The 25,011-nt window shown below is 42.1% G+C and overlaps 1 protein-coding gene across 5 annotated transcripts in view; it reads right to left on the bottom strand.

Moving 5' to 3' along the window:
- Positions 1–395: 395 nt before the first annotated feature.
- Positions 396–25,011, bottom strand: part of prickle2b (prickle homolog 2b) — a 286,023-nt gene continuing 261,407 nt past the window's right edge. For 4 of the 5 annotated variants that reach the window (XM_072582475.1, XM_072582477.1, XM_072582476.1 and 1 more), the window contains 3 exons: positions 19,515–19,701; positions 4,019–4,873; positions 397–1,868 (listed from right to left, as the gene is read on the bottom strand). In XM_072582475.1, the coding sequence (XP_072438576.1) occupies positions 997–1,868; positions 4,019–4,873; positions 19,515–19,701 (1,914 nt within the window). In that variant the 3' untranslated portion in view covers positions 397–996. Of the gene's footprint in view, positions 1,869–4,018; positions 4,874–19,514; positions 19,702–25,011 lie in introns of all 5 variants that reach the window. The other variant, XM_072582473.1, reaches the window with a different exon arrangement.

Below are 25,011 nucleotides of genomic sequence, written 5' to 3' on the forward strand. Positions count from 1 at the left end.
TCATTGCGAATATGAGTTCATTATGAGACCCGTCACTGTTTAAATTATATTATATTATTTGCAGAATTGTATATTGTTTCATCCGTTTTCTGCACGATACCTACGACCTAAGTTTGCAGTGACAGATTAAAGAGTACAGGTGAATGGCAGAGGAGGATCAACCCATCCAGATCACTTACATTTAAAAATAGTTTTGGGTTCATTCACAGTACAAAATTTTTATACGTAAAGGAAAGGCATCTTCAGCAAGCAGAATTAGTATGAATTGACTTGAGTTTGAGAAAGGTGTGAAATTTACAAAAAGTATGGACTTTTTGATAATAAATAGTGGAACACATTCAAACATTGTAAGCCAAAAATCATTTTAAAGAACATTGTGTTAAAGGATGCAAGATTTTAATAAATTTCCATTGAAAACACCACAAAGAAAGTAAACATGCATGGACTACTACTTCAAAACACTTTATACAATACAAAATATAAAAATACTTTCTTAGAAATCCTCCTTTTGCATGATATGTACAGTAAATATAATTAACTTAATGAATTTTCAATTTTAATTACAACACATTAGCATTAAAAACACAACAGGTTAAGCTGTTCTGTAACTTTGTTTGGTATAACATACTGATTGTTAAGCTTGATATAACTTTCTGTGGCAGTGGAAGGGAAATTACAGTACACAATATAAGAACATAGACAATATCTTAAGTTGTAAACATGCTCACAGCTATGTAAGTGGATTTTAGTAAAATGTATACAATTCATTTGATGACTATAACTGCAGAATGTATATTAGATGATATTATATCACAAATAAATTGATTTAAATCAAAAAAGCAAGCAAATATCCTTCATTTAAATCAGGAATATTGTAACAGTTTTTAAATACTGATTTAAATTATATTGCCTTTGCCAATGTTAATTTCTTAATAATTAATTTGAGTGCAACTTTTATTCGTTTACATTCTTGCTGGAAATAAATTGTGCAAAAAATTATGAGATAATGCAGTTCTTGCTTTTTTGTCTCTTCCTATAATGTGATTGGTACCTGCCACTCAGGTTGGATGATATAGGAACAGGTGAATTATAACCATACATAAATTCATCGCTAGTAATGGGGCGAAGCTGAACAGGGCGTGGAATAGGTTGCCCTAGGAAGTACCCTTCTTCCTCAGACTCTGAAGACGAGGAACAGGTTGAACACCAATCATCATGGTCATTAAAATAAGGTCTGAGCAATTTATCACCTACTTGATTTTGCAACGTCAGGTCAGAGGCAGTTCTAGGATAACGATTGTATGGATCTCTCAACTGGCCATTTCCAAATGCATCCCTGCTTCTTCTTCGCATCATTAATTGTTCATAGTCTTCACCTGAAAACATTTGAGATCTGTCTCTTAGTTGATAACGTTTATCTGAAGCTAGGTGAAGAGCATTATCAGAACGAGATCGTCTGGATCTCCTTGGCTTGTGACGATGATGGCGGGAGTTATTCTCCCGATTATGCATCCGTCTCTGGGTCCGTTCACTCATGGGTGCAATTCTAGCATTCATGCTAGCTTGCATTCTGTTACTTATGGCACCATCTGGACAGTCGAACCCTGGCGGCATTCTTCTTTGAGTCGATAATTCTTGATACTGCAAAGGGTGCCTGAGCCTATCCAAGGGTGGCTGCAAATCCTGGTATTGCTGGGCTGAGTTTAGGCTTCTAATGGATTCTGTGCTTCTAAATCTAGCAGAAGAGTTAAGTGTACCCATATTGCTAAGTTTTTCTGATCCATTCATGCCAGAGTCTTTGCTCAAGTCAGGCATTGAAAACCTGGACAAATGCTCCTGGCGTCTGGCACCACCTTCCACAGAAGCTCCTGAAAATATAATTTGTTGGCAGGATAAAAAAAAAATGAAAAACACTTGCATTAAGATTAAATATAACAAGAATCAATTCATTCAAGGAAAAATAAATTATTTCTGAAAGTGAAGCTGAAAATCAAATTAAGCCAAACTAGTTTCAAGCACATTTTAAAATGTGAAGCTTCTAAAATAATTTGTTTTGAGGGCTTTATATTCCGTTTATGGAATTTCAGGGTCTTTGGGCATGAGGTCAAGTAGGAAGGATGGCAAAATGGCATGGTAAGGTTTGTGGTGGTATGTCTACTTCCATCAACTTTTCTCTTTGTCACTGGTGAGAAAAGTGGAAGATGTAGCCCTACATGGAGCCCATTTGAACCACCTTAATGGCCAAACAAGAGGTTCTTCTTGCCGCCATTGACATTTAACCTGTGGCAAGTGAGTCCTTTGTGACTTGGGAGAATGACTGGTCTCCCAGTGTTCCAGGGTGTGTTTGCCTCCTTTTCAGGCTGAGTTTGACCTTGGCTGCAATGGCCATTCATGCAATGTCAGCCCTGCCTGACCTCAGCGATATCCGAACTCCAGGCTCATCAGGGCTTGCTTGACTGTCCCAGTTCCCCAAACCCTACTTTTTCCTGGTTGTGATGGCATGTGTCCATCAAAGCGTAAACTTGCTCAATGTAAGTTGAGCATCACTCTTGTTGGCTGCTGAGCAACCAACCTTGTGATTGTTAGATGGGGGTGGGTCACCATTCTTAATAAAAAAGCAAGCTATTGCCAGCCACTTAACTGTTTGCTGACTGTAAAACCCAGTCCTGGGTCACACTGCAGTGGGATCACTCCTGGTTTTTGTCCCTTAAATAGGGCCTCTGTTGCCTCGGAAACATTCTGGCCTTTATTTGAGCAAAATAATTGGGTAACTATTGGAATTTTAATGGTGTGTTAATAAGTAGCTGATCTACATGAGGACAGTACAGAATAATCCTTCCCTTAGTCTACTGCCAGCTTGTTAAACTGTTTTGCAGGGCTAATTTAACAAGAAGTTAAGAAGAAATTAGTCTGGGTGTGCATAAATCTTTGAAAACAATCCTCAATCAAATATTATCTAATAGTGCTGAAGTTACTGGTCATAGCCTGAGAATTATTATAATTATGACATAGAGCAATGAAAAAACTGGAAGGGGTAAATTCCAAAAATATGTAAGAAAAACCCATTGAATTGTGCAAGACCAAACAATACATTTCCAACATCAATGATAAACATATCAGCCAATAAATGTAGAGAAACTACAGCTAAACAGGGTATTGAATTGTATCAACAGGAACATTCAGTATAAATTAATGGACCTTTCAATCATCCTACAGGTCACTGATAAGACCACATCTGGAGTATTGTGGACAGTTTGTTTTAGGCCCTTATAATATGGGTGATTTGGTGGCCCTGAGAAAAGTTCAGAAGATTGAATATCTCCTACTTCAATGAAAATATTAGTTTGCCAGCCACAAGGAGTGACCTGATAGAAATTTAGTAAATAATAAATGGGCTGAACAGCATATCTATTGATAAACATTCTAGTTTGTTATACTGAGGTCTGCAGGGAGGCAGGAGAAGGGCAGGTAAATAATCAGAGAATAAAGTATGTAAAGTATTGCTATAGGTCAGATTACAGACCTTTTTTCTTCAAGTCAGTACTGAGCTTTCAGATTGTGTTGTTAGCTGATGCAATGGGTGCTTTCTTTAGGGTCTTTTTTCTCATAGTGATACTTTTAACAGACAACTGGGCTTGATTGATGTTAGAAATTATATCAAACAAAAAGTAAATAGGTTAATGGATAGCAAATATCTGGCCCACGATCCCCAGGCTAATTTCATTGCCCAAAGAGCTCCGAGATCAATGTTTCCAAAGTTTAATGTCCCAATGTGGGCCTAGTTTTTTTTTTAACCTGTTCCCAAAGATAATGACAAAGTTTGGAAGTATTTAGTTATAATTTTGCAGCTATTTTGAGAATTGGTCTGTTCCCACCATCTTAGTTAAGATCTGTCAATTTAGCACTGGGACTACTCCTCTCTGTGGCTCTAATATGAGCTGGCCTCTTTTTCAAAGCTGCTTTTGGAGTAGGCCACTACGTTCATTTTAATTAATAATTAACCACAAGTATACTGTACCTGTTGCATTTGAAAGTGCAAGAGATTCTACTGATTCCCTTGGGGTTTGTTCAAGAAAGGTAAGTTGATCAGTAAAACTAAGTGCACTGATTGGATGTCTGGTTCGACTCTGATGAGAAATCAATTCTCTTTCGATCTCATATCCTGGTACAGTTGGATTTGATCGGGATTCAGTAACACTATGGCTCGATGCACTACTAAAGCTTTCTTGAGTTCTGATTGCTGAAGGATAATAATCTTCTTTATCTTCTTGGATAAAACTATCACTATGATCTTTCATGGCAGCAGTTGAACTTCTCTTTGCATTAAATTCTTTCCCCCATAAATCACTCTGATTGCTTACGCAATGTGTTGGATTAAATTCATTCCTCACACTATACTGACTTAGAGATTGAGAAGGTCTTTCCACAAATTTAGCCCTCTCAGTAGAGTCGTCTTCAAACTGGTAGACATCTCTGATTTTCCATAGACCCTCTTTGTTCAAACTGGTCGCTTGACTAGCAAGACTTAGCATATCCATTTGTTGAGAAAGAGGATCAATATCTGTAGAATATCTGTTCATTGCTGCTTGTGATATATTTGGTCTTACATTTTTATCTTCTACTTTATTGCTGTTTCTACCTATTCTAGCACTGCGCCGAGATTCTCTTGATCGTGCACTCTGAAATGCAGAGTCTGAAGAGTCAGAGCCACTGGGATCTTCCCCAACACTGCAGGATCTGGAGCAAAATATCTGTCCTTGTTTTGGTAGGAAAGGTCGTCCAAGTAATGACTTCTTGCAACGTGCACAGCAGAAACACATCTCCGTGGCATGCCAGTGCTGACCATCATATGTCATCTGCCCTTGGTCAATACCTTTGAAAAAAATAAAATTTTGATAAAGGCAATTATTTAGAGTGCCAACACATCGGTTTTGAGTTTCTTAACCTACTTACAGTATTTGCTTAATCATATAATAGGACTATATTAATAATGCAATCATAATGATATGCACAATCAAGTGTGTATCCATAAAAAAAGTTTTCAAGTGTGATAATGAAAACAGCTGCAAATAAAATACCTTTTTCAGTGATCCACTTTCTATACTACTTTAGCATTCCTTTTGTGGGATAATGTAGCCTCTACTGCTTTATGCAGGTTTTAGTGCACACAGTATTAAATAGCCAAATTTAAAAGGAAAAATAAATCTTAGTTATTTGTGTAGTACCATTCTTCAGATCTATCTCTTTAGCAATTTTTATGTATCATTGTTCTATTTTCCTGAAAACCGAAATTTTTTCCTAGGATATGGTTCCAAATGTGTAAATGTCATTTGGTACCATGTCCAAATCATCATTACTGACATGTAAAATATAATGGTCAATACTAAAGTATTACTATTTTTGTGAAAGTGAAGCATAGTAGCGTTCTCACTCAGTAGGCAAATTAACATTTCACAATTCCTGAAGGAATCACTGGATAGTAATCAAGAAAGGCAGCACGGGACATAATTTGCTTTTCCTAATCTGTCGCCAATTGTATCATCCTAATTGCAATCCAGCAAAAGCCATAGTTGGTAACTGAGACTTATTTTAGCTAATAAGGCTCATTTACATAGAACATAGCACAATACAGCACAGAACAGGCCCTTCGGCCTACGATGTTGTGCCGAACATTTGTCCTAGCTTAAGCACCTATCCATGTACAAATCCAATTGCCGCTTAAAGGTCACTAATGATTTTGACTCTGCCACTCCCACAGGCAGCGCATTCCATGCCCCCACCACTCTCTGGGTAAAGAACCTGCCCCTGACATCCCCCCCTATACCTTCCACCTTTCACCTTAAATTTATGTCCCCTCGTAACACTCTGTTGTACCCGGGGAAAAAGTCTCTGACTGTCTACTCTATCTATTCCCCTGATCATCTTATAAACCTCTATCAAGTCACCCCTCATCCTTCGCCGTTCCAATGAGAAAAGGCCTAGCACTCTCAACCTATCCTCGTATGACCTATTCTCCATTCCAGGCAACATCCTGGTAAATCTCCTCTGCACCCTCTCCAAAGCTTCCACATCTTTCCTAAAGTGAGGCGACCAAAATGCACACAGTACTCCAAATGTGGCCTTACCAAGGTCCTGTACAGCTGCAACATCATCTCACGACTCTTGAATTCAATCCCTCTGCTAATGAACCATAGGCCTTTTTACAAGCTCTATCCACCTGAGTGGCAAATTTCAAAGAGCTATGAACATAGACCCCAAGATCCCTCTGCTCCTCCACCTTACTAAGAACCCTACTGTTAACCCTGTATTCCCATTCTTATTTGTCCTTCCAAAATGGACAACCTCACACTTGACAGGGTTGAACTTCATCTGCCACTCCTCAGCCCAGCTCTGCATCATATCTAAGTCCCTTTGCAGCCGACAACAGCCCACCTCACTATCCACAACTCCACCAATCTTCGTATCATCTGCAAATTTACTGACCCACCCTTCAACTCCCTCTTCCAAGTCATTAATAAAAATTACAAACAGCAGAGCTCCCAGAACTGATCCCTGAGGAACTCTACTTGTAACTGGGCTCCAGGCTGAATATTTACCATCTACCACCACTCTCTGACTTCGACCAGTTAGCCAGTTCTCTATCCAACTGGCCAAATTTCCCACTATCCCATGCCTCCTGACTTTCCACATAAACCTCCCATGGGGAACCTTATCAAATGCCTTACTAAAATCCATGTACACTACATCCACTGCTCTACCCTCATCCACATGCTTGGTCACCTCCTCAAAGAATTCAATCAGACTTGTAAGGCAAGACCTACCCCTCACAAATCCGTGCTGGCTGTCCCTAATCAAGCAGTGTCTTTCCAGATACTCATAAATCCTACCCCTCAGTATCCTTTCCATTACTTTGCCTACCACCGAAGTAAGACTCACTGGCTTGTAATTCCTGGGGTTATCCCTATTCCCTTTTTTGAACAGGGGCACAACATTCGCCACTCTCCAGTCCCCTGGTACCACCCCCATTGACAGTGAAGACGAAAAGATCATTGCCAACGGCTCTGCAATTTCCTCTCTTGCTTCCCACATAATCCTAGGATATATCCCGTCAGGCCCGGGGGACTTGTCTATCCTCAAGTTTTTCAAAATGCCCAACACATCTTCCTTCCTTTACTGACTAATTTCGGGGAGGCTTTTAATTGAAATTGCCTGTATAAACTTCACAAGTTATAAATCTGAGAAGTTTGTACCAGAGTCATTTAGAATTCATGTGCATCTGTACATATCTGCAGATTTCCTATGACACAGGCCGAAAATATTTTTGACATGTATTGTAATGATGCAATCTGTCCAGCTATTATAGATAAACGGCATCCTTTGAATACTCCCAACACTATGAACATTTTGATTTTGAGAATAATTATGCAATACTGTAAATTATTTTATGTGTCATTATTGGATCAAAAGAAGTGCCATGATTTCTTTTTAATTTAAAGAACCACTTGTTATAATTTTGTACAGAGAGGTTCTGAGCATGTATTAGCCACTTGAAGCATGGCAAAAGCTACTATGATGTTCATTGTTCAGGAAATAATTTATAATATAATAGCACCATGTAGAAACATAGACTCTTTTTTTCACTTTTGCTAGCAGGACAATAATCTGTAGCCCTAATGTGTCTACAAGCGTATTACTATAGATTGCCTATTCTCAGGCGAGAAGAATTAAGCAGCACAAAAAAAAAGAAACATAAATAAATATTTTTATTGACTCAATGTTGGACCTGTAGCATGGCAGTGAACTAATTAAACCCACCTTTCAAGTGACATTAGGATAAATTAACAACTAAATAGTATAGACAATTGTCAAATCCATATCTTTGATAAATATGTGTATTTAACTTATTACATTGAGAACCATTTTATATCTGACAGACGTTTTACACATAACATTGAATTTCATATTTAATCGTAAATTGTAAGTCTAATTTATTTTCTTTCTCAATTATAGCTCATTGGAAAGCTTTGCTGTCGCTCGATTACAATTAGAAATGGATATTACCAAGGTAAAGTGAATTGCTTAGTTCTGATGTACCTATAAACCATACTGTCTTTTTAAGAGGTTGAGTCTCTATGGAAACATGTACTATTTGAACTACTGGGAGTAGTATTCAAAAGCTGAAAATGAGTTGTAAAAGGTGATGAAATACTTTTAAAATCATTAAATAATACAAAGAACAAAGCAAACACAACTAAATAAATAAACAAAAATCAAGTTATAAGTGAACATTTCCCAAATTTCAGCATTAAAATATATTGCTCTATTGTCACCTCTGTACTGGAACTGTTTACTGTAACCCTGTTTCCTTGCAAGTTTTCCTAGTTACTCCAATTTTTTTTACCTCTTATCAACAGAAAAGCACAATAACTACATTTTTTTGTAAAAATTTAATTGGTTTGTGTTTAGGATAAAGTACAACCTTTCCTTTTTCTTACTCTTTTCAGCCTTGCTCCTGACCTCCTTGGAGTGCCTTTCTTGACCACCAGCACCCATCCAGCAGAGACCCCTATGCCATTCCTATTTATTTTGCGCGCTGTTATATGGTTGTTGTTGACTTGATTTATTGTTACGTGTACTTAAGTACAGCAAAACGCTTTGTTTATGAACAGTAAAGGCAGATCATTGTGAGCAAGGACATACAGATTAGATTAGATTAGATTCCCTACAGTGTGGAAACAGGCCCTGCAGCCTAACAAGTCCACACCGCCCCTCCGAAGAGAAACCCACCCAGACCCATTTCCCTCGGACTAAAGCACTTAATACTATGGGCAATTTAGAATGGCCAATTCACCTGACCTGCACATCTTTGGACTGTGGGAGGAAACCGGAGCACCCGGAGGAAACCCATGCAGACACGGGGAGAATGTGCAAACTCCACACAGACAGTTTTATCCAAGGCTGGAATTGAACCTGGGTCCCTGGCGCTGTGAGGAAGCAGTGCTAACCACTGAGCCACCATGCCACCCCTAAAGCACATTGCACTTGAGCCAGGTCGGACTCGAACCAACAGTCTTCTGATCCGAAGTCAGACACATTATTCATTACACCACTGGCCCAATAGATTATAGGGTGCTTGGAGAGAGGGAGACATACAGGTTACATTGCACAGAAACAAGATGAACATTAACAAGATCAACTTGTTAATTTGAAGTTAGACGATCCATTCATCAGTCTAACAACAGCAGGGAAGCTGTTCTTGAACTTGTTGGTGCAAACGTTCAAACTTTTGTATCTTCTGCCTGATACAGGAGGTTGTAGGAGAGCATTAGCAGAATGCGAGGGGTCTTTGATAATGTGAGCAGTCTTTCCACAGCAATGAGAAGTGTAAATGGAATCCATGAATGAATCCATGAATCCATGGTCTGATCTGTGCACATAACCTTCTGTAGTTTCTTACTGTTCTGGGCACAGCAGATGCCACACTGGGCCGTTATGTACCCTGATATAATGCTCTTTATGGTGCATCCGTAAAAGTTGGTGAGGGTCCTTATGGTCATGCTGAATTTCATGTTGGCTGAGGAGGAAGAGGCATTATTGTGCCTTCTTGACCGTCATATCTACACGGAAGTCCAGGATAGGTTGTCAGTTATTGTCACTCCTTGGCACTTGACACTTTCAACTCCATTCCATTGATGTAGATGGGGGTGTTTTCTGTCTTTGTTTCTGAAGTCAACGATCAGTTCTTTTATTTTGTTGACATTGAGAGAGAGGTTGTTGTCATTGCACCATGCCACAAAACCCTCTAGCTCCTTTCTGTATTGACTTATCATTGTTTGATATCTATCCTACCATGGTGGTGTCGTCAGCAATGTTGCAGCTGGTGTTCATTCGGAATTTGGCTACATAGTCGTGGGTGTAAAGGAAGGACAGTAGGGGGCTGAGAATTCATTGTTGGGTGGAGGTGGTTTCCAGTGTTGAGGGTTATCATGGAGGTGGTGCTGTTGTATACCTTCATTGATCGCAGTCTTTAGGTCAGGAAGCTGAGGATCTAGTTGCAGAGGGCAGAACAGAGACCTAGGTTTCACAGTTTTGAGATCAGTCTGGAGGGGTTAAAGGTGTTGAAAGTGGAGCTGTAGTTAATGAGCAGGAATCTGACATAGGTATCATTATTGTCCAGGTGTTCTAGGGATGAGTGCAGGACTAGAGAAATGGCATCTGTTGTGGACCTGTTATGTCAGTAGGCAAACAGCAAGAATCGAGGCAGGCTGGGAGGCTAGATTTGATGTGGGCTGTAAACAGCCTCTAGAAGTACTTCACGTTTATGGACGTCAGAACTACTGGGCTTTAGTCATTAAGGCATGTTGCATGTGCTTTCTTAAGTACTGAGACGATGGTGGTCTTCTTGAAGCAGGTGGGGACTTCAACTTGTAGGAGGAAAAGGTTGAAAACGTCAGTGAATACCTTAGCCAGCTAGTCCACACAGGATCGAAGTGCACAGCTGGAGACTCCATCCGGGCCAGTCGCATTCTTTGGGTTGACTCTCAGAAAGACCGATCTGACATCTGCAGCAGTGACAGTGGGAACAGGTGTGTCTGGTGCTGTTGGAGGAGGTGACACTGTGCCGCTGGCATTCTGCTCGAACTGAGCAAAGCAGGCATTGAACGCATCAAGGAATGATGTATCTTTGTCCACTGCTGGTGGTGGCAGAAGTGAAAAAACAAATTAAATAGAAGAACTCTGACATTGAACATACGGTAAATCTTCATTCTGAGTCTTTCAGCGTTTGGCTTAACAAACCAAGGAGCATATTATCCATGGTGCTCAACAGATTTCAAGGCGAAAGGTTTCCTGCTTTGCACACTTTGCGCACAAGAATTTGCACAGATGCTAAAAATATGTTGAAGTATTCTTTTGACACTGGACTAAAATCACAATTTAAATCTGGGTACCACCATTTCTTCAGGAGGTACACATTTTGTGTTTTCACTTGACTATTCCCTTTTGCATAATACTAGTCTCTCACTCTGCTGACTACACCACATGTCAGGCACACACCCAGAAGCACTCATTGGCACTAAAGTCAGACCTAATTTCCAGATGCTTCACCCCACCCTCACCGATCTGACAATCTTACATCCTGCCTCCACAAATCCTCAGTCATTCTAGTACAATAGGCACATCACTCAAACAGAGTAATACACAATCACTGACATTTTCTCCCCTCTCTCTTTGGATGATGTTTAGAGCCCCACTTTATAGCTTATGAAATAGCTCCACAGAGATCAGCACCCCATCACCAAGTCACCCTTTGTTTACATGTAGAGAATCCTTGATACTGATTCAGCTTCCTCAGAGCCAGTTCAGAGGGAATAGAATCTCTGACACTCCTGTTCATATCGGTCAGCCATGGTTTCCTCATTAGAGCAGCCTCCAACTTCATAGTCTGAGAACCCTGCACCGCTCAATTCTAACTCCTACCTAAGATTCACTAACTTGACTGCCCCAGTCAACTCATTGTCTCAGCATGCTCCCGCCACACCAAACTCATCTCTGCATACCTTGACACTGTCCTGTCCCCCTTAGTGCAGGAACTCCCCACCAACGTTTGCAACCCCATCAATGACCTTCACCTCCTCCAAGATTTTCATTTCCCCGACCTCGAATGCATTACCTTCATCATGGACATCCTATCACTGTACACATCTATCCACCTCGATGAAGGACCCCAAGCCCTCAGATTCTTTCTCTTATGTTGACCCAACCAATAGTCTTCCAGTGACACTCTCATTCGCCTGGCTGAACTGGTCCTCATCCTCAACAACGTCTCCTTCCAATCCTCCCACATCCTCTAAACTGAAGGGGTAGCCATGGGCACCCCCATGGGTCCCAGCTGTGCCTGCCTCTGCGTCAGGTATGTGAAACAGTCCATCTTCCGCAGCTACACCAGCATCATTCCCACCTTTTCCTCCGCTACATCGATGACTGTATCGGCATTACCTCCTGCTCCCATGAGGAGGTTGAACAGTTCATGAACTTCACCAACACCTTCCACCCTGACCTCAAATTCATCTGGACCATCTCAGACACTCCCTCCCCTTCCTGGACCTCTCCATCTCTATCTCCGGCGACTGACTAATCACAGACATCTACTACAAACCCACCAACTTCCACAGCTACCCGGATTACACCTCCTCCCACTTTGCCTCTGATAAAACTGCCATCCCTTATTCCCAACTCCTCTGCCTCTGCCACATCTGCTTCCAGGATGACCAGTTCCACCACATAACATCCCAGTTGGTCTCCTTCTTCAAAGACTGCAATTTCCCCTCCCACATGGTCGACGATGCCCTCCAGCACATCTCCACTTTCTGCACCTCCGCCCTTGAACCTGACCCCTCCAATCACAACAAGTACAGAATCCCCTGGTCCTAACCTTCCACCCCACCAACCTCCGGATACATCACATCACCTCCGCCATTTCTGCGACATACAAACAGACCCCACCACTAGGGATATATATCCATTCCCACCCCATCTGCGTTTTGAAGAGACCATTCCCTCCACAACTTCCTTGTCAGATCCATGCCCCCCACCAGCCCACATTCCACTCCTGACACCTTCCCCTGGCAGCGTAAGAAGTGCAAAACCTGTGCCCACACCTCTCCCCTCACCTCTGTCCAAGGCCCCAAAGGATCCTTTCACATCCGACAGAAATTTACCTGTACTTTCACACATATTATCTACTGTATCTGTTGCACCTGATGTGACTCCTCAACACTGGGGAGACAGGACGATAATTTGTGGATCGTTACAGAGAACATCCTTGGGACACCTGCACCAACCAACCCCACCGTCCCATGGCCAAACACTTTAACTATCCCTCCCAATCCAGCAAGGACATGCAATATTTGGGCCTCCTCCATCGGCAAATCTTAATCACCTGACGCTTGGAGGAAGACGCCAAGCCTCATCTTCCGACTTGGGACCCTGCAACCACACAGGATCAATGTGGATTTCACCACATTTCCCCTTGCCCCAGCTTATCCCAATCCTGAGCCTCCAACTCGACACTGCCCTCTTGACCTGTCCACCTTCCTTCCCACCTATCTGCTTCACCCTCCTCTCTGACCTATCACCTTCACCCCCCCCCCCCCCCTTCATATACCTATCACATTCCCAGCTACCTTCCCCCAGCTCCACCTGCTTCCCATTTTTCTCTCACCCCCTGGGCCACAAGTCTCATTCCTGATGAAGGGCTTAAGCCTGAAATGTTGATTCTCCTGCTCCTTGGATGCTGCCTGACCTGCTGTGCTTTTTCAGCACCACACTCTCGATATCTCCAATACCTGAAGCCCTCACTTTCTCCTAGACCAAATTAACAGCCCCAATCAGGGAACTCATATTCTATGAGGTCCACTTGGCTATCCTTGTTACAATCAGTGCATCCCTCCTCCTCTGAGTTAGAGGACATAGGCCAGTTCTTTCTTTTGGTTGCTCCTTCTGGGATGCTTTACATCAGGTTAGGTTCCTCCAGCTCTACCTGTGATATAGGCAGCATGTAATGCACAATGGCTCGCATCTTGCGCCTGGAGCATCTCGGAAGAATTCATTGTCCACTTCAGGTGGCAAGGGAGTTGAGGTAGTGCCATCCATCATGTCCATCTTGGATTCATGGGTATATTCAATGCTTGATTGAAAGGGAGAAACCACAGGTTCCAGAATTGTTGAGGCATGTTTTGCTCCCAATCGGTTTGCCAGTTTGCAGCTTTCATATAGTTTATGTGCTTGTTCAGGACCATCGTGCCTACCCAAACTTTATATGTTACTGGCCCTGACCTCATATCGATCATATCCTCTTATCGACACAGGGTCATTCCTGTGGTTCCCACATGAAATTTTGTTCCCTAAAGTAAACTGCCTCTCTCCTTTCTTGAAATCTTCAGTCCAACATTGGCGATCCTGATAACATTTCACCCTCCCCTTTCAGGTCCAGGAAGATTAGATTTAATCTGGTGTGGAAACATCTCCCCACATGTAACTCTGCTGGGGCTATGTTACTGCACAAGGGATGATCTTATAATCAAATAGGAACCAGGGCAGTTTGGTATCTTGTAAAACTGTAGGTTGTTTCTTAAAGACTGCCGTCATAGTTTGCACCGCTCCTTCTGCCAGACAACTGGACGATGGATGGTATGAATTTGTCCTTATCCTTATATGAAGAATACCATTTGATTTTCGGAAATACTCAAATTCCCTGCTGGTAAACGAACACTTCCGGGAGTTTGTGTATTGAAAAAGATGTATGCGGCTTTTCTATTGTTGTCCCAGTGTTTGACAAATGAAATCTATGCATGTCAATCTATGCTTGAGTGGGCATCCACAATGACGAACAACATTGAGCACATGAAAGGATCTACATAATCATTGCATAACTGAATCCAGGATGTGAGGGATCTGCTGGTGGTAACTTTTGCCCTTGTTGGGATTCTGGGCACTGCCCCATCAACATGCAATGTTTGCGTCCCATCCTGATGACCATACATAACTTCTTGCCAACATCTTCATTTTGGAAACCCCTGGATGATCCTAGTGGAGTTCAGCCAGTATCTGGTGGTGACCTTGCCGAAGACAATCACTCTTGCGCCCCACAATAATATGCTGTCCTCAACTGTGATTTGGTCTCGCTGGTTCTAAAAAGGTTTCAATTCTGGGTGCAACGGTCCTTTGGCTTTCCCCAGCACCACCAGCTGTTTTAGTTTTGCCAGAACCGGAGCTTTCTGCATCCAAAGTCGGATATTGTCAGTTGTGACTGGAAAGGTGCCCAGAAAATTTAAAATCTTCACAGACTCTTCCAGGGATGGTATTTGCTACTTGGCCTTCTGGATGGTGTTCCAACTTATAATTGTATGCACTTACAATTAGAGCCCACTGCTGAATTTGGCCTGAAGCTATGGGCGGCACCGCCTTTTAGACCTAGAATGGGTTTGTAGTTCAGTAATTTTACAAATTTACAACTGTTAATGGAACTTCCTGACCCCAAATATGACCACTGAGCCTTCCTTCTCTATCTGGGTGTATTTATGCTCTGTATTCGCCGAAGTTCTGGTTGCATATGCTATTGGGCATTCCTCTTCTTTTGGTCAGCTCTGAGCTATTACTACCTCACTGCTGTATGGGGAGGCATCATATGTCAATACCAGATCTCGCTTGAAATCATACTGTGCCAAAACCATAGAGGATGGCAGCTGTTCCTTCACTTTCCTGAAAGCTATGGCTTGGCTACACAACCATTTGCAAGGCTAACCCCTTTTTAATGGTCGATGCAAAGGTGCCAGGATTAAGGCAAGGGCATGTATGAATTCCATTATCATTCACCAGCCCAAGGAAAGATCTAAGCTCTTATGCTGATATGGTAGCTGGGGCACCTTTGATTGCACTCGCTTTATCTTACAATACATGTAACCCAATCTTGTCGACTTTGCAGCCCAAGTAGGTCACTTGAGGTGCCTGGAACACACACTCTTCCCTTCTAAGATGTACACCTGACTGTGGAAATATCTAAGGACTATATCCAAGTTCTGTAAGTGATCATCTTCCTTGTTATTAGCATGTCATCTAGATAAATGGTGACCTGGAATAATCTTTTTAAAATGTTCTCCATCGTCCACTGAAAAATTGCACAGGCTGATGGCACCCCAAATGGAAGTCTTGTATATCGGCACAAACCCTTACGGGTATTAATTGTAGCATATACTTCGGGGTATCCTCATCTAAACTCAGTTGTAGGTATAAATGGCTCATGTCCAGCTTCTTGAAGGACAGCCCCTCTGTCAGATTTGCTTATAAATCCTCAATGCGAGGGATTGGATATTTGTCCAGCTGTGAAAAGCAGTTTCTGATCCGTTGGACTTCTCTGCAAATCAGACTGGTCTGATGATTTCTGCCTCAACTTTTGGTGTAAGGGAAATGGCACTGGGCAGGTCTTGCAGAATCATGAAATTGCTTCCTGGTTAACGTGCAAGGTGGCCTTGGGTCCTCTGATAGTCCCTAGATGTTCGTGGACTACATCTGAGTATTTAATTAGGGCTTCGCTCAGGCAGCCATTTCCTAATTGAAAACTGTTGAGCCAATCTATATGAATTTTTCTCAACCAATATCACCCCATCAAGCTTGGGCCCGAACCTTTTACTACAATCAGTGGTAACTGAACCAGCTGCTTCTCATAAGAGATTGGAACTGAAGCTGTATCCTTAATTTGTAGAGGTTCCCTGGTATAGGTTCTCAGTCCACTCAAGGTCTTGCGCAAACCAAGAGTGGAAGTCCACAGCGAATTTTGTTAAAGACTCATTCTGTGATCACTGATGTAGCCACGCCAGTATTGAACTCCATTCAAACCTTTGGGCCATTTAACCAGAAGTTTATTTGATTGGATGTTGCTAATCAATTTACCTGATCTATACTAGATGTAGGTGGCTTTCCAGAGGGTGCACTGTCCTGTATACAGGCCTATGAGTTCTCTTACTCAATTTAGGTATGGTGGGACTCTTTTGCTGTCTCAAGTCCACATACCAACAGCAACTAAAATGGCTTGCCGGCCTGGATCTTGAAGAAAATTTAAACAATTTGGCTGAGACTTGGATTTGTTTTGAGGTTTTGCTGTGGGCTGACCTAGAGTCCCTCTTTTCAGGACATGTCCGGAGGGAGGCTATGCAATTGCTTTCATTCAAGTGGTGCTCCCCTTACTCAGTCACACTGGTGAGGGTGTCTACTTTCATCACAATACCCTGCAACCCATATGCTCCACTTGCTGCATTTTTCAATGATAAAACTATTTTAAATCCAATTCAGGTTTAACTAGTAGGCACTTTTGCATGGTCACATCATTAACCCCACATATGAAAAGGTTTCTCAGCATCTCAATAAGGGTTAAATCAAAGGCACGTGCCTCTGCCAGTCACCTTAACCTAGTCAAAAATCCTGATATGGATTTCCCTGGTTCTCAAATTGCTGAGTAAACAAATTGTGTTGCAGAATTAGAGGTATCTTGGGAGTTTTACTATTTCTCAACTAAATTAGTCAACTCTTGAAAGGTTTTAGCATGTGGTGCCTCAGGGAAAGTCAGGTCCCTAGTAACTGAAAAAGCTGCAGATTCACAAGCTATCAGGGGAATTATTCATTGCTTTTCATCTGTCCGGAAAAAAACTAATGCATTTTTTCCACATACTAGGCTCAGTCTGCAGAATCAAATGGGACAACCTAATTTGTCCCCAATTCAAATTGTCCGAGAGCATTTGTTCAAGAGCATGCTTTTCTTTTGACAACATTGAAATAACTCCACAGAGATATCCCATCACCAAGTTCACTGTTCTTTTACATGTGGCGAGTCCTTGACATTGATCCAGCTTCCTCAGAACCAGTTCTGAGTGAAGAGCACCTTTGACACTTCTGTTTAAATCTGGCAGAATAACAGTCCCAATTGTGGAACTCATATTCTATGACGTCCATCTGGCTGACCGCTTTACAATCATGACACATTATTGGTTGTTGGTTGCAGAGTGACACACAAATTCACCACCAGGACCTGTGAGGTCCAAGTGAGATTGCATCAGTTTGTTGAACTATGTGACATCAGTAGAGTGCTCCTTCACAGGTTCCCAGTGCATGCTAGACTGTTTGTATGGGTGCTCTTTGCAAGAGATGATTTGCACCAAAGCAGGTGATATAGCACACCTCAGCAAGATGGCACCAGGCCTCTGTAATGCTGCCTCCACCCAGTGGCAAAAATAAAAAAAAATTCTCAGAAGCAAATGGCTTTAAAATGTATTGAGTTAAGCATTTTTGAATTTTCTTAGTGTATTAGAATCAATATAAGAAAGAAAGTGAAGCAAATAATAAGAGGGAACTGGAGAAAAATAGAAAATTATAATGACAATAAAACTAAATTTCATGAATGCAGGAACAGCATAAAACAAAGTACAACACTGAGGAAGCTATACGATCAGATGACCTAAAGCTTGGTCAGAGAGGTAGATTTTAAGGAATGTTTCAATAGATAATTATGAGTTAGGGAGGTGGAAAAGTGTAGTGAGGGAATTCCAGAGCTTGGGCAATATATGTTATGACCATCAATGGTGATTCAATTAAAATTAGGGTTGCAAAAATAATAACACATATCTCAGTGGGTTGTGGGACTAGAGATTAAAAATATAGGGAAGGTTGAGGCCTTGCATAGATTTGAAAAGGATAAGAATTTTAAAATCAAGACATTACTTGAGTGGGAGCAATGCAGGTTCGTGAGCACAGGGCTGGTAGGACACTGGAATTTGCTGCTGTTTAAGACATCAGCAAATTTGATTATGTTCAGCTAACATTATGTGTGGTTAGAATACTGCGTGTGATTTTTGATGCTATAAAAATGACTGGAAAACCATGGGAAACATTTCTCAAAGATTCAGTGGAATGGTAACAAGGATTGTTACTTCATTTATTAGAATGGGATTATTTCCACTGGAGGACATAAAGTCAAGATGAAATTCAACTGTCAAAAAATTATGTAGAATTTGATGGAGTCATAGAGTCATAGTAATGTACAGCACAGAAACAGACTCTTTGGTCCAACTTGTCCTTGCCGACCAGATAGTCTAAATTAATCTAGTTCCATTTGCCAGCAGTTAGCCCATATTCCTCTAAGCCTTTCCTATTCATATAACCATCCAGATACTTTTCAAATGTTGTAATTATGCAAGCCTCCTCCACCACCTCTGGCAGCTCATTCCATACACACACCACCCTCTGCATGAAAAAGTTGTTAATTAGGTACCTTTTATGTCTTTTCCCTCTCACTTTAAACCTATACGCTCTAGCTTTGGACTCCCATACCCTGAAGAAATGACCTTGACTAATCACGTTATCCATGCCTCTCATGACTTTAAGTCCATAGGTCCTGCCCGATTTACCCTACCAAAATGCAGCATCGCACATTTATCTAAATTAAACTCTATCTGCAAACCCTTGGCTCATTTGCCAAGCTGATCAACGGCTCATAGTACTCTGAGGTAACCTTCTTTGCTATCCACTACACCGCCAACTTTGGTGTCATCTGAAAACTTACCAACCTCCTATACTCACATCCAAATCATTTATTTAAATGACAAGTGAATACGGAAAGATATTTTCTCTGACTAGAGAATCGGTGAAGAGAATTATCAATTTAACATCATTATTAAGAGATTGAACAAGGAGCAAGTTAATTATAAAAGATTGTCGTGACATGGATTTTACTATTTCCACAAGGAGGCTGATGTCTTCTTGTAAGGGAAAATTGGATGAATACTTGAAACTTCAAAAGCTGCAAGACTGTGAGGCAAATGCATGCAGCTTTTAAATACTTGACCAAAATGTCAGCGCCAACATGAATGCCCAAACCATCATTTTCTGTCTGTAAAGTTCTATGTTTAAGTTGCTATATAGGTATGGTGAGAACACAAATAGTATTTATTCTTTTGTCAACTTACCTATGTGTTCACCACATGTATCACAATATTCAGCATAAAGAGACTCAAAGCAGTTACAACAATAGGGTCGACCTTCTTTCATAATGTATCTTTGGCCTCCTAGAACAGTTTCACATTCAAAGCAGCAGAAATGCTTCATATGCCAGTGTCTACTTTCAGCTTCTGTGCATTCATCTGCAAAGATGATCTGTGAAAAGAAATGCAGATTTTAAAGAAAAATATGCAGAGCATGATGAATACCAGCTCCAAAACCTGCACTGGACCAACAGTTGGAGGATAAGTTCAAAATCTGTTCAGCTTTAATTTTTATGTAATTCACATCAACACAGGACTGGAAATTGGGATATACAAGAAGAGGCATATTGGTCAAGAAATGTTAACTCTGTTTCTCTCTCTACAGATGCTAACAGACCTCATGAGTTTCTTCAGCACTTTCAAATGGTTTTTTGGCTTTCATTATAAGGGAAATGGACTATAGGAGTAAAGATGTTTTGCTGCAGTTATTTACAACATTGGTGAGACCACATCTGGACTATTTATCTAAGAAAGGATATACTTGCCATAAGAGGAGTGTAACAGAGGTTCACTTGATTAATCTCTTGGATTTGTTTATGAGGAGAGATTGAAGAGAATCAATTTGTATTCTTTAGAGTTTCAAAGAATTAGGGTGTTCTTGTTGATTCGTACAAAATTCTTAGAGGGCATGAGAGGGTAGGTGGAGATAAGATGCTTCCTTACTTGCAGGCCAGTCTAAAATGAGAAGAGATAATCTCAGAATAAGGTATAGCTCATTTAAGACCGAGTTGAGGAAGAATGTCTTCACTTCATTTGACATTCTGAAGAGTCATGTCAGACTTGAAACGTTAATGCTGTTTCTTGCCCTACAGAATTTCTGAATTTCTCCAGCATTCCAGAATTTCTTCAGCATTTTATTGTTTTATTTTAGATTTCCAATAGTATTATGATTTTATTTAGGTTGTACAGCAGGCTGGATTCTGATGCAGTTGCAAAGGTTTTTTTGTTAAAGTAGGCAAACAAAGAATGTGCTCAGTTAATGGAAGTAATTAGCTACTAATGTTAATACCTTCCCTAAAATCTTGCAAATGTAGAAACAATATAGAAACGTTTTCAAAGATCTTGATTGGGCGGTTACGGTAATGTTATCCCCATGGTTTTCTATTAAAGGAGTGGATGAAACATGTAAATCTTTTACCATTAATTACCTCTCACAATGTCTTATAGTAATTTCACACCTAACTACAAATGTTTCATTTGCAGCAAAGGGCCCTTTATTCTTCCAAGTTATGCCTGAAAATGTTTCTGCATGCTCACATTTACAAACAGTCAGCCAAAAATCAGTTTCCAAGCAACTGTGGCTGAATCTTTATGAATTTTTCATCATGACACCTTTTATTACTGCAGCATACATTAACCACTGAAATTCGAACTTCTTTAACTCTATTTGTAGTTGAAGATAGTTCATCAAACCCAGCAGAGAACACTTGTCTCTGGGGTAAAATACAATTATGATGAGAGGACTGAACAAAGGGAGTGGATTGGATGTCTATCAAACACACTGCCGGTTTTATTTTCCTGTTGATTTTTCCATCATTCTTGTGCCTATGCCAAAACTAAATTCATCTCCAATTTACCCAAGAAGAGGAAGAAACTCTATTAACGCATGGCACTATTAAGATGAAGGAAATGGGAAATGAGTTTGAATCCATCTTTGAGTATGAAGTCAATTTTCTTCTAACCCTTGAACAGCAGGCTCTTATGCAATTTCCTCCTTTGTCCTTACCACTTCAATAACTATTTCTATCTGTTCAAGCAATGTGGGTGTCACTGACCACTACTTATTTCCTTTACCTGACTAACCCCGAGAGGTGAGCTGTCTTAGATTAGATTACTTACAGTGTGGAAACAGGCTCTTCAGCCCAACAAGTCCACACCGACCCGCCGAAGCACAACCCACTCATACCCCTAACGTAACACTACGGGCAATTTAGCATGGCCAATTCACCTGAACTGCACATCTTTGGACTGTGGGAGGAAACCGGAGGAAACTCATGCAGACACGGGGAGAACATGCAAACTCCACACAGTCAGTCGCCTGAGGCAGGAATTGAACCCGGGTCTCTGGCGCTGTGAGGCAGCAGTGCTAACCACTGTGAACTTCTTGAACTGCTGCATTACATGCAGAGATCCAGCAAATACCCAGGATTTTAACTGAGCGACAGAGGTGGAAAGACAACATATTAATGTCACAGTGATGTTTGTAGGGGAACTTGCAGGTGATGGCGCTTCCACGCATCAGCCATCTTTGCCCTTCTTTGTGGCAGACCACAGGTTTGGAAAGTGATGTCAAAGGAGCTTTGGTGACAGCAGTGTGTACCATCAACAAAATGCACTGCTGCAACTCACCAAGGCTCCTAAGTACACATTGCTGACACAGTGCATCAGTGGTGAAGGGAGTGAATGTTGAAGGTGATGAATGACTACCAATCAAGTGTGCTGCTTCCTCCTGGATGCTGTCAAACTTCTAGAATATTGTTGGAGCTGCACCATTCAGGCAGTGAGAATATTCCATCACACGCTTGATTTGTGCCTTGACAAACTTCATACCAGGTTGACAAACTTCAGATGGTTAGGAGTTGAGTTATTTGCCATAGAATTGCTAGCCTCTGACCAGCTGTTACAGCCACATTTATTTTACAGCCATATGTATTTAATTGATCCAGTTTAGTTTCTGGTCAATGGTAATACCCAGGATGTTACCACAGTGAGGGATTCAGTGATGGCAATGTTATTGAATGTCAAGGAGAGACAATTGGATTTTCACTTCTGTGGTGCAAATGTTACTTTCCACTTCTCTGCCCAAGTCTGATCGATATCCAGGTGTTGCTGAATATGGACATGACTGCTTCAATATTTGAGGAGTCGTGAATAATGCTAAACATTGTGCAAACATCAGTAAACATCCTATTTCTGACCTTATTATGATGGGAAGTACATTGATGAGCAGAGGAAGACAGTTGAAACTTGGTTACATGCTGAGGAACTCTTGCAGTGATATCTTGTGGCTGGGATGTTTGACCAATACCAACAAAGTTTCTTCCTTTGAATTTGGTAAGACTCCAACCAATGTAGAACACCCTCTATTAACTTCAGCTTTGTGAAGGGTCTTTGATGTCATACTTGGTCAACTGTTTCTCCTGCTCCTTGGATGCTGCCTGACCTGCTGTGCTTTTCCAGCAACACATTTTCAACTGTTATCTTCAGGTCACTCTCATCTTACCTCAGCAGTTCAGCTCTTTTGTCCACATCTAGTTTAAGGCTGTAATGAAGTTATGAGCTGATTGGCTTTGGCAGATCCCAAACTGTGTCAGTGAGTAGGTTATTGCAAAACAAATGCTACATGATAGCAGCTATACAATGTCTTTGCTGGTTTTTATTTGTTGTATGCGGTTTATTGCACTACATGGTATGTTTCAGATTGTTGCTCAGCTCAGCTGACCTATTAAGAAAAGTGGGATTACTATTAAACACTCTAGAATTTCTTTTCTAAACTCTATGCCATGTCACTTCCTACTTCTCACATAATACCCCTCTTAAAATCTGCCTGTACTGGCCATTCTTTTTGAACACCTTTCCTAATATCTCTTTGCCTCAGTGTCCAACGTTTGATTGCACTTCTGTGAATCACATTGGCATATTTTTCAGTAGTCAAGATAACAGTTAAGTGCAAGGGTTTAGACTAGAATGGTGCTGGAAATGCACAGCAGGTTAGGCAGCATCGGAGGAGCAGGAAAATTGATGTTTTGGGCAAAAGCCCTTCATCGGGAAAGGAGGCAGGGAGCCTCCAGGGTGGAGAGAAAAGTTTGGGGGGGGGGGGGGGGGAAGAGAAAGTAGCAAAAGGTACAATAGGTGAATGGGGGTGGGGATGGAGGTCATAGGGGAGGGTGGAGTGGATAGGTGGGAAGGGAGATTGGCAGGTAGGTCAGGTCATGAGGACAGTACTGAGCTGGAAGGTTGGAAGTGGGGTAAGGTGAGGGGGTAAGGGAAATGAGGAAACTGGTGAAGTCCACATTGATGCCCTGGGGTTGAAGTGTTTCGAGGCGGAAGATGAGGCGTTCTTCCTCCAGGTGTCGGGTGGTGAGGGAGCGGCGGTGGAGGCGGCCCAGGACCTGTACATCCTTGGCAGAGTGGGAAGAGAAGTTGAAACATTGGGCCACGAGGTGGTGGGGTTGATTGGTGTGGGTCCCGGAGACGTTTCCTAAAGCGTTCTGCGAGGAGGCATCCAGTCTCCCCAATGTAGAGGAGACAGCATCGAGAGCAACGGATACAGTAAATGACATTGGTGGATGTGCAGGTGAAACTCTGATGGATGTGGAAGGCTCCTTTAGGGCCTTGGATGGAGGTGTGGGAGGAGGTGTGCGCGTGGGCTTTGCAGTTCCTGTGGTGGCAGGGGAGAGGGCCAGGACAGGAGGGTGGGCTATTGGGGGCGTGGACCTGACCAGGTAGTCACGGAGGGAACGGTCTTTGCAGAAAGCGGAAAAGGGTGGGGAGGGTGGATATCTTGGGCAGTGGGGTCTGCTTGGAGGTGGCGGAAATGTTGGCGGATGATGCAGTTTATGCAAAGGTTGGTAGGTGGAAAGTGAGGACCGGTGGGGGGGGGGGGGGGGGGGGGGGGGGGGCGGGGGGGCTCTGTGCTTGTTATGGTTGGAGGGGTGGGGTTTGAGGGTGAGGTGCGGGATGTTGTTGAGATGCATTGGAGGGCATCTTCAACCACGTGGGAAGGGAAATTACAGTCTCTAAAGGAGGAGACCATCTGGTGTGTTCTGTGGTGGAACTGGTCCTCCTGGGAGCAGATACGGCAGAGGCGGAGGAATTGGGAATACGGGATGGCATTTTTGCAGGAGGTAGGGTGGGATGAGATGTAATCCAGGTAGCTGTGGGAGTCGGTGGGTTTGTAAAAAATGTCAGTGTCAAGTTGGTCGTCATTAATGGAAATGGCGAGGTCCAGGAAGGGAGGGAGGTGTCAGAGATAGTCCAGGTGAATTGAAGGTCAGGGTGGAATGTGTTGGTGAAGTTGGTGAACTGCTCAACCTCCTCGCGGGACAACGAGGTGGCGCCGATGCAGTTATCAATGTAGCGGAGGAAGAGATGGGGAGTGGTGCTGGTGTAATTAGGAAAATGGACTATTCTACGTAGCCAACAAAGAGACAGGCATAGCTGGAGCCCATAGAGGTGCACATGGCTACCTCTTTGGTCTGGAGGAAGTGTGAGGATTCAAAGGAGAAATTGTTAAGGATGAGTGCCAGATCAGGCAAACGAGTGAGAGTGTCAGTGGAAGAGTACTGTTAGGGACGTCGGGACAGGAAGCAATGGAGGGCTTGGAGGCCTTGGTCATGGCGGGTGTAGATGTAGAGGAATTGGATGTCCATGGTGAAGATGAGGCATTGGGGATTGGGGAAACGGAAGCCTTGGAGAAGGT

The sequence above is a fragment of the Chiloscyllium punctatum genome, chromosome 12, assembly GCF_047496795.1.
Source record: "Chiloscyllium punctatum isolate Juve2018m chromosome 12, sChiPun1.3, whole genome shotgun sequence".
Taxonomy (NCBI): domain Eukaryota; kingdom Metazoa; phylum Chordata; class Chondrichthyes; order Orectolobiformes; family Hemiscylliidae; genus Chiloscyllium; species Chiloscyllium punctatum.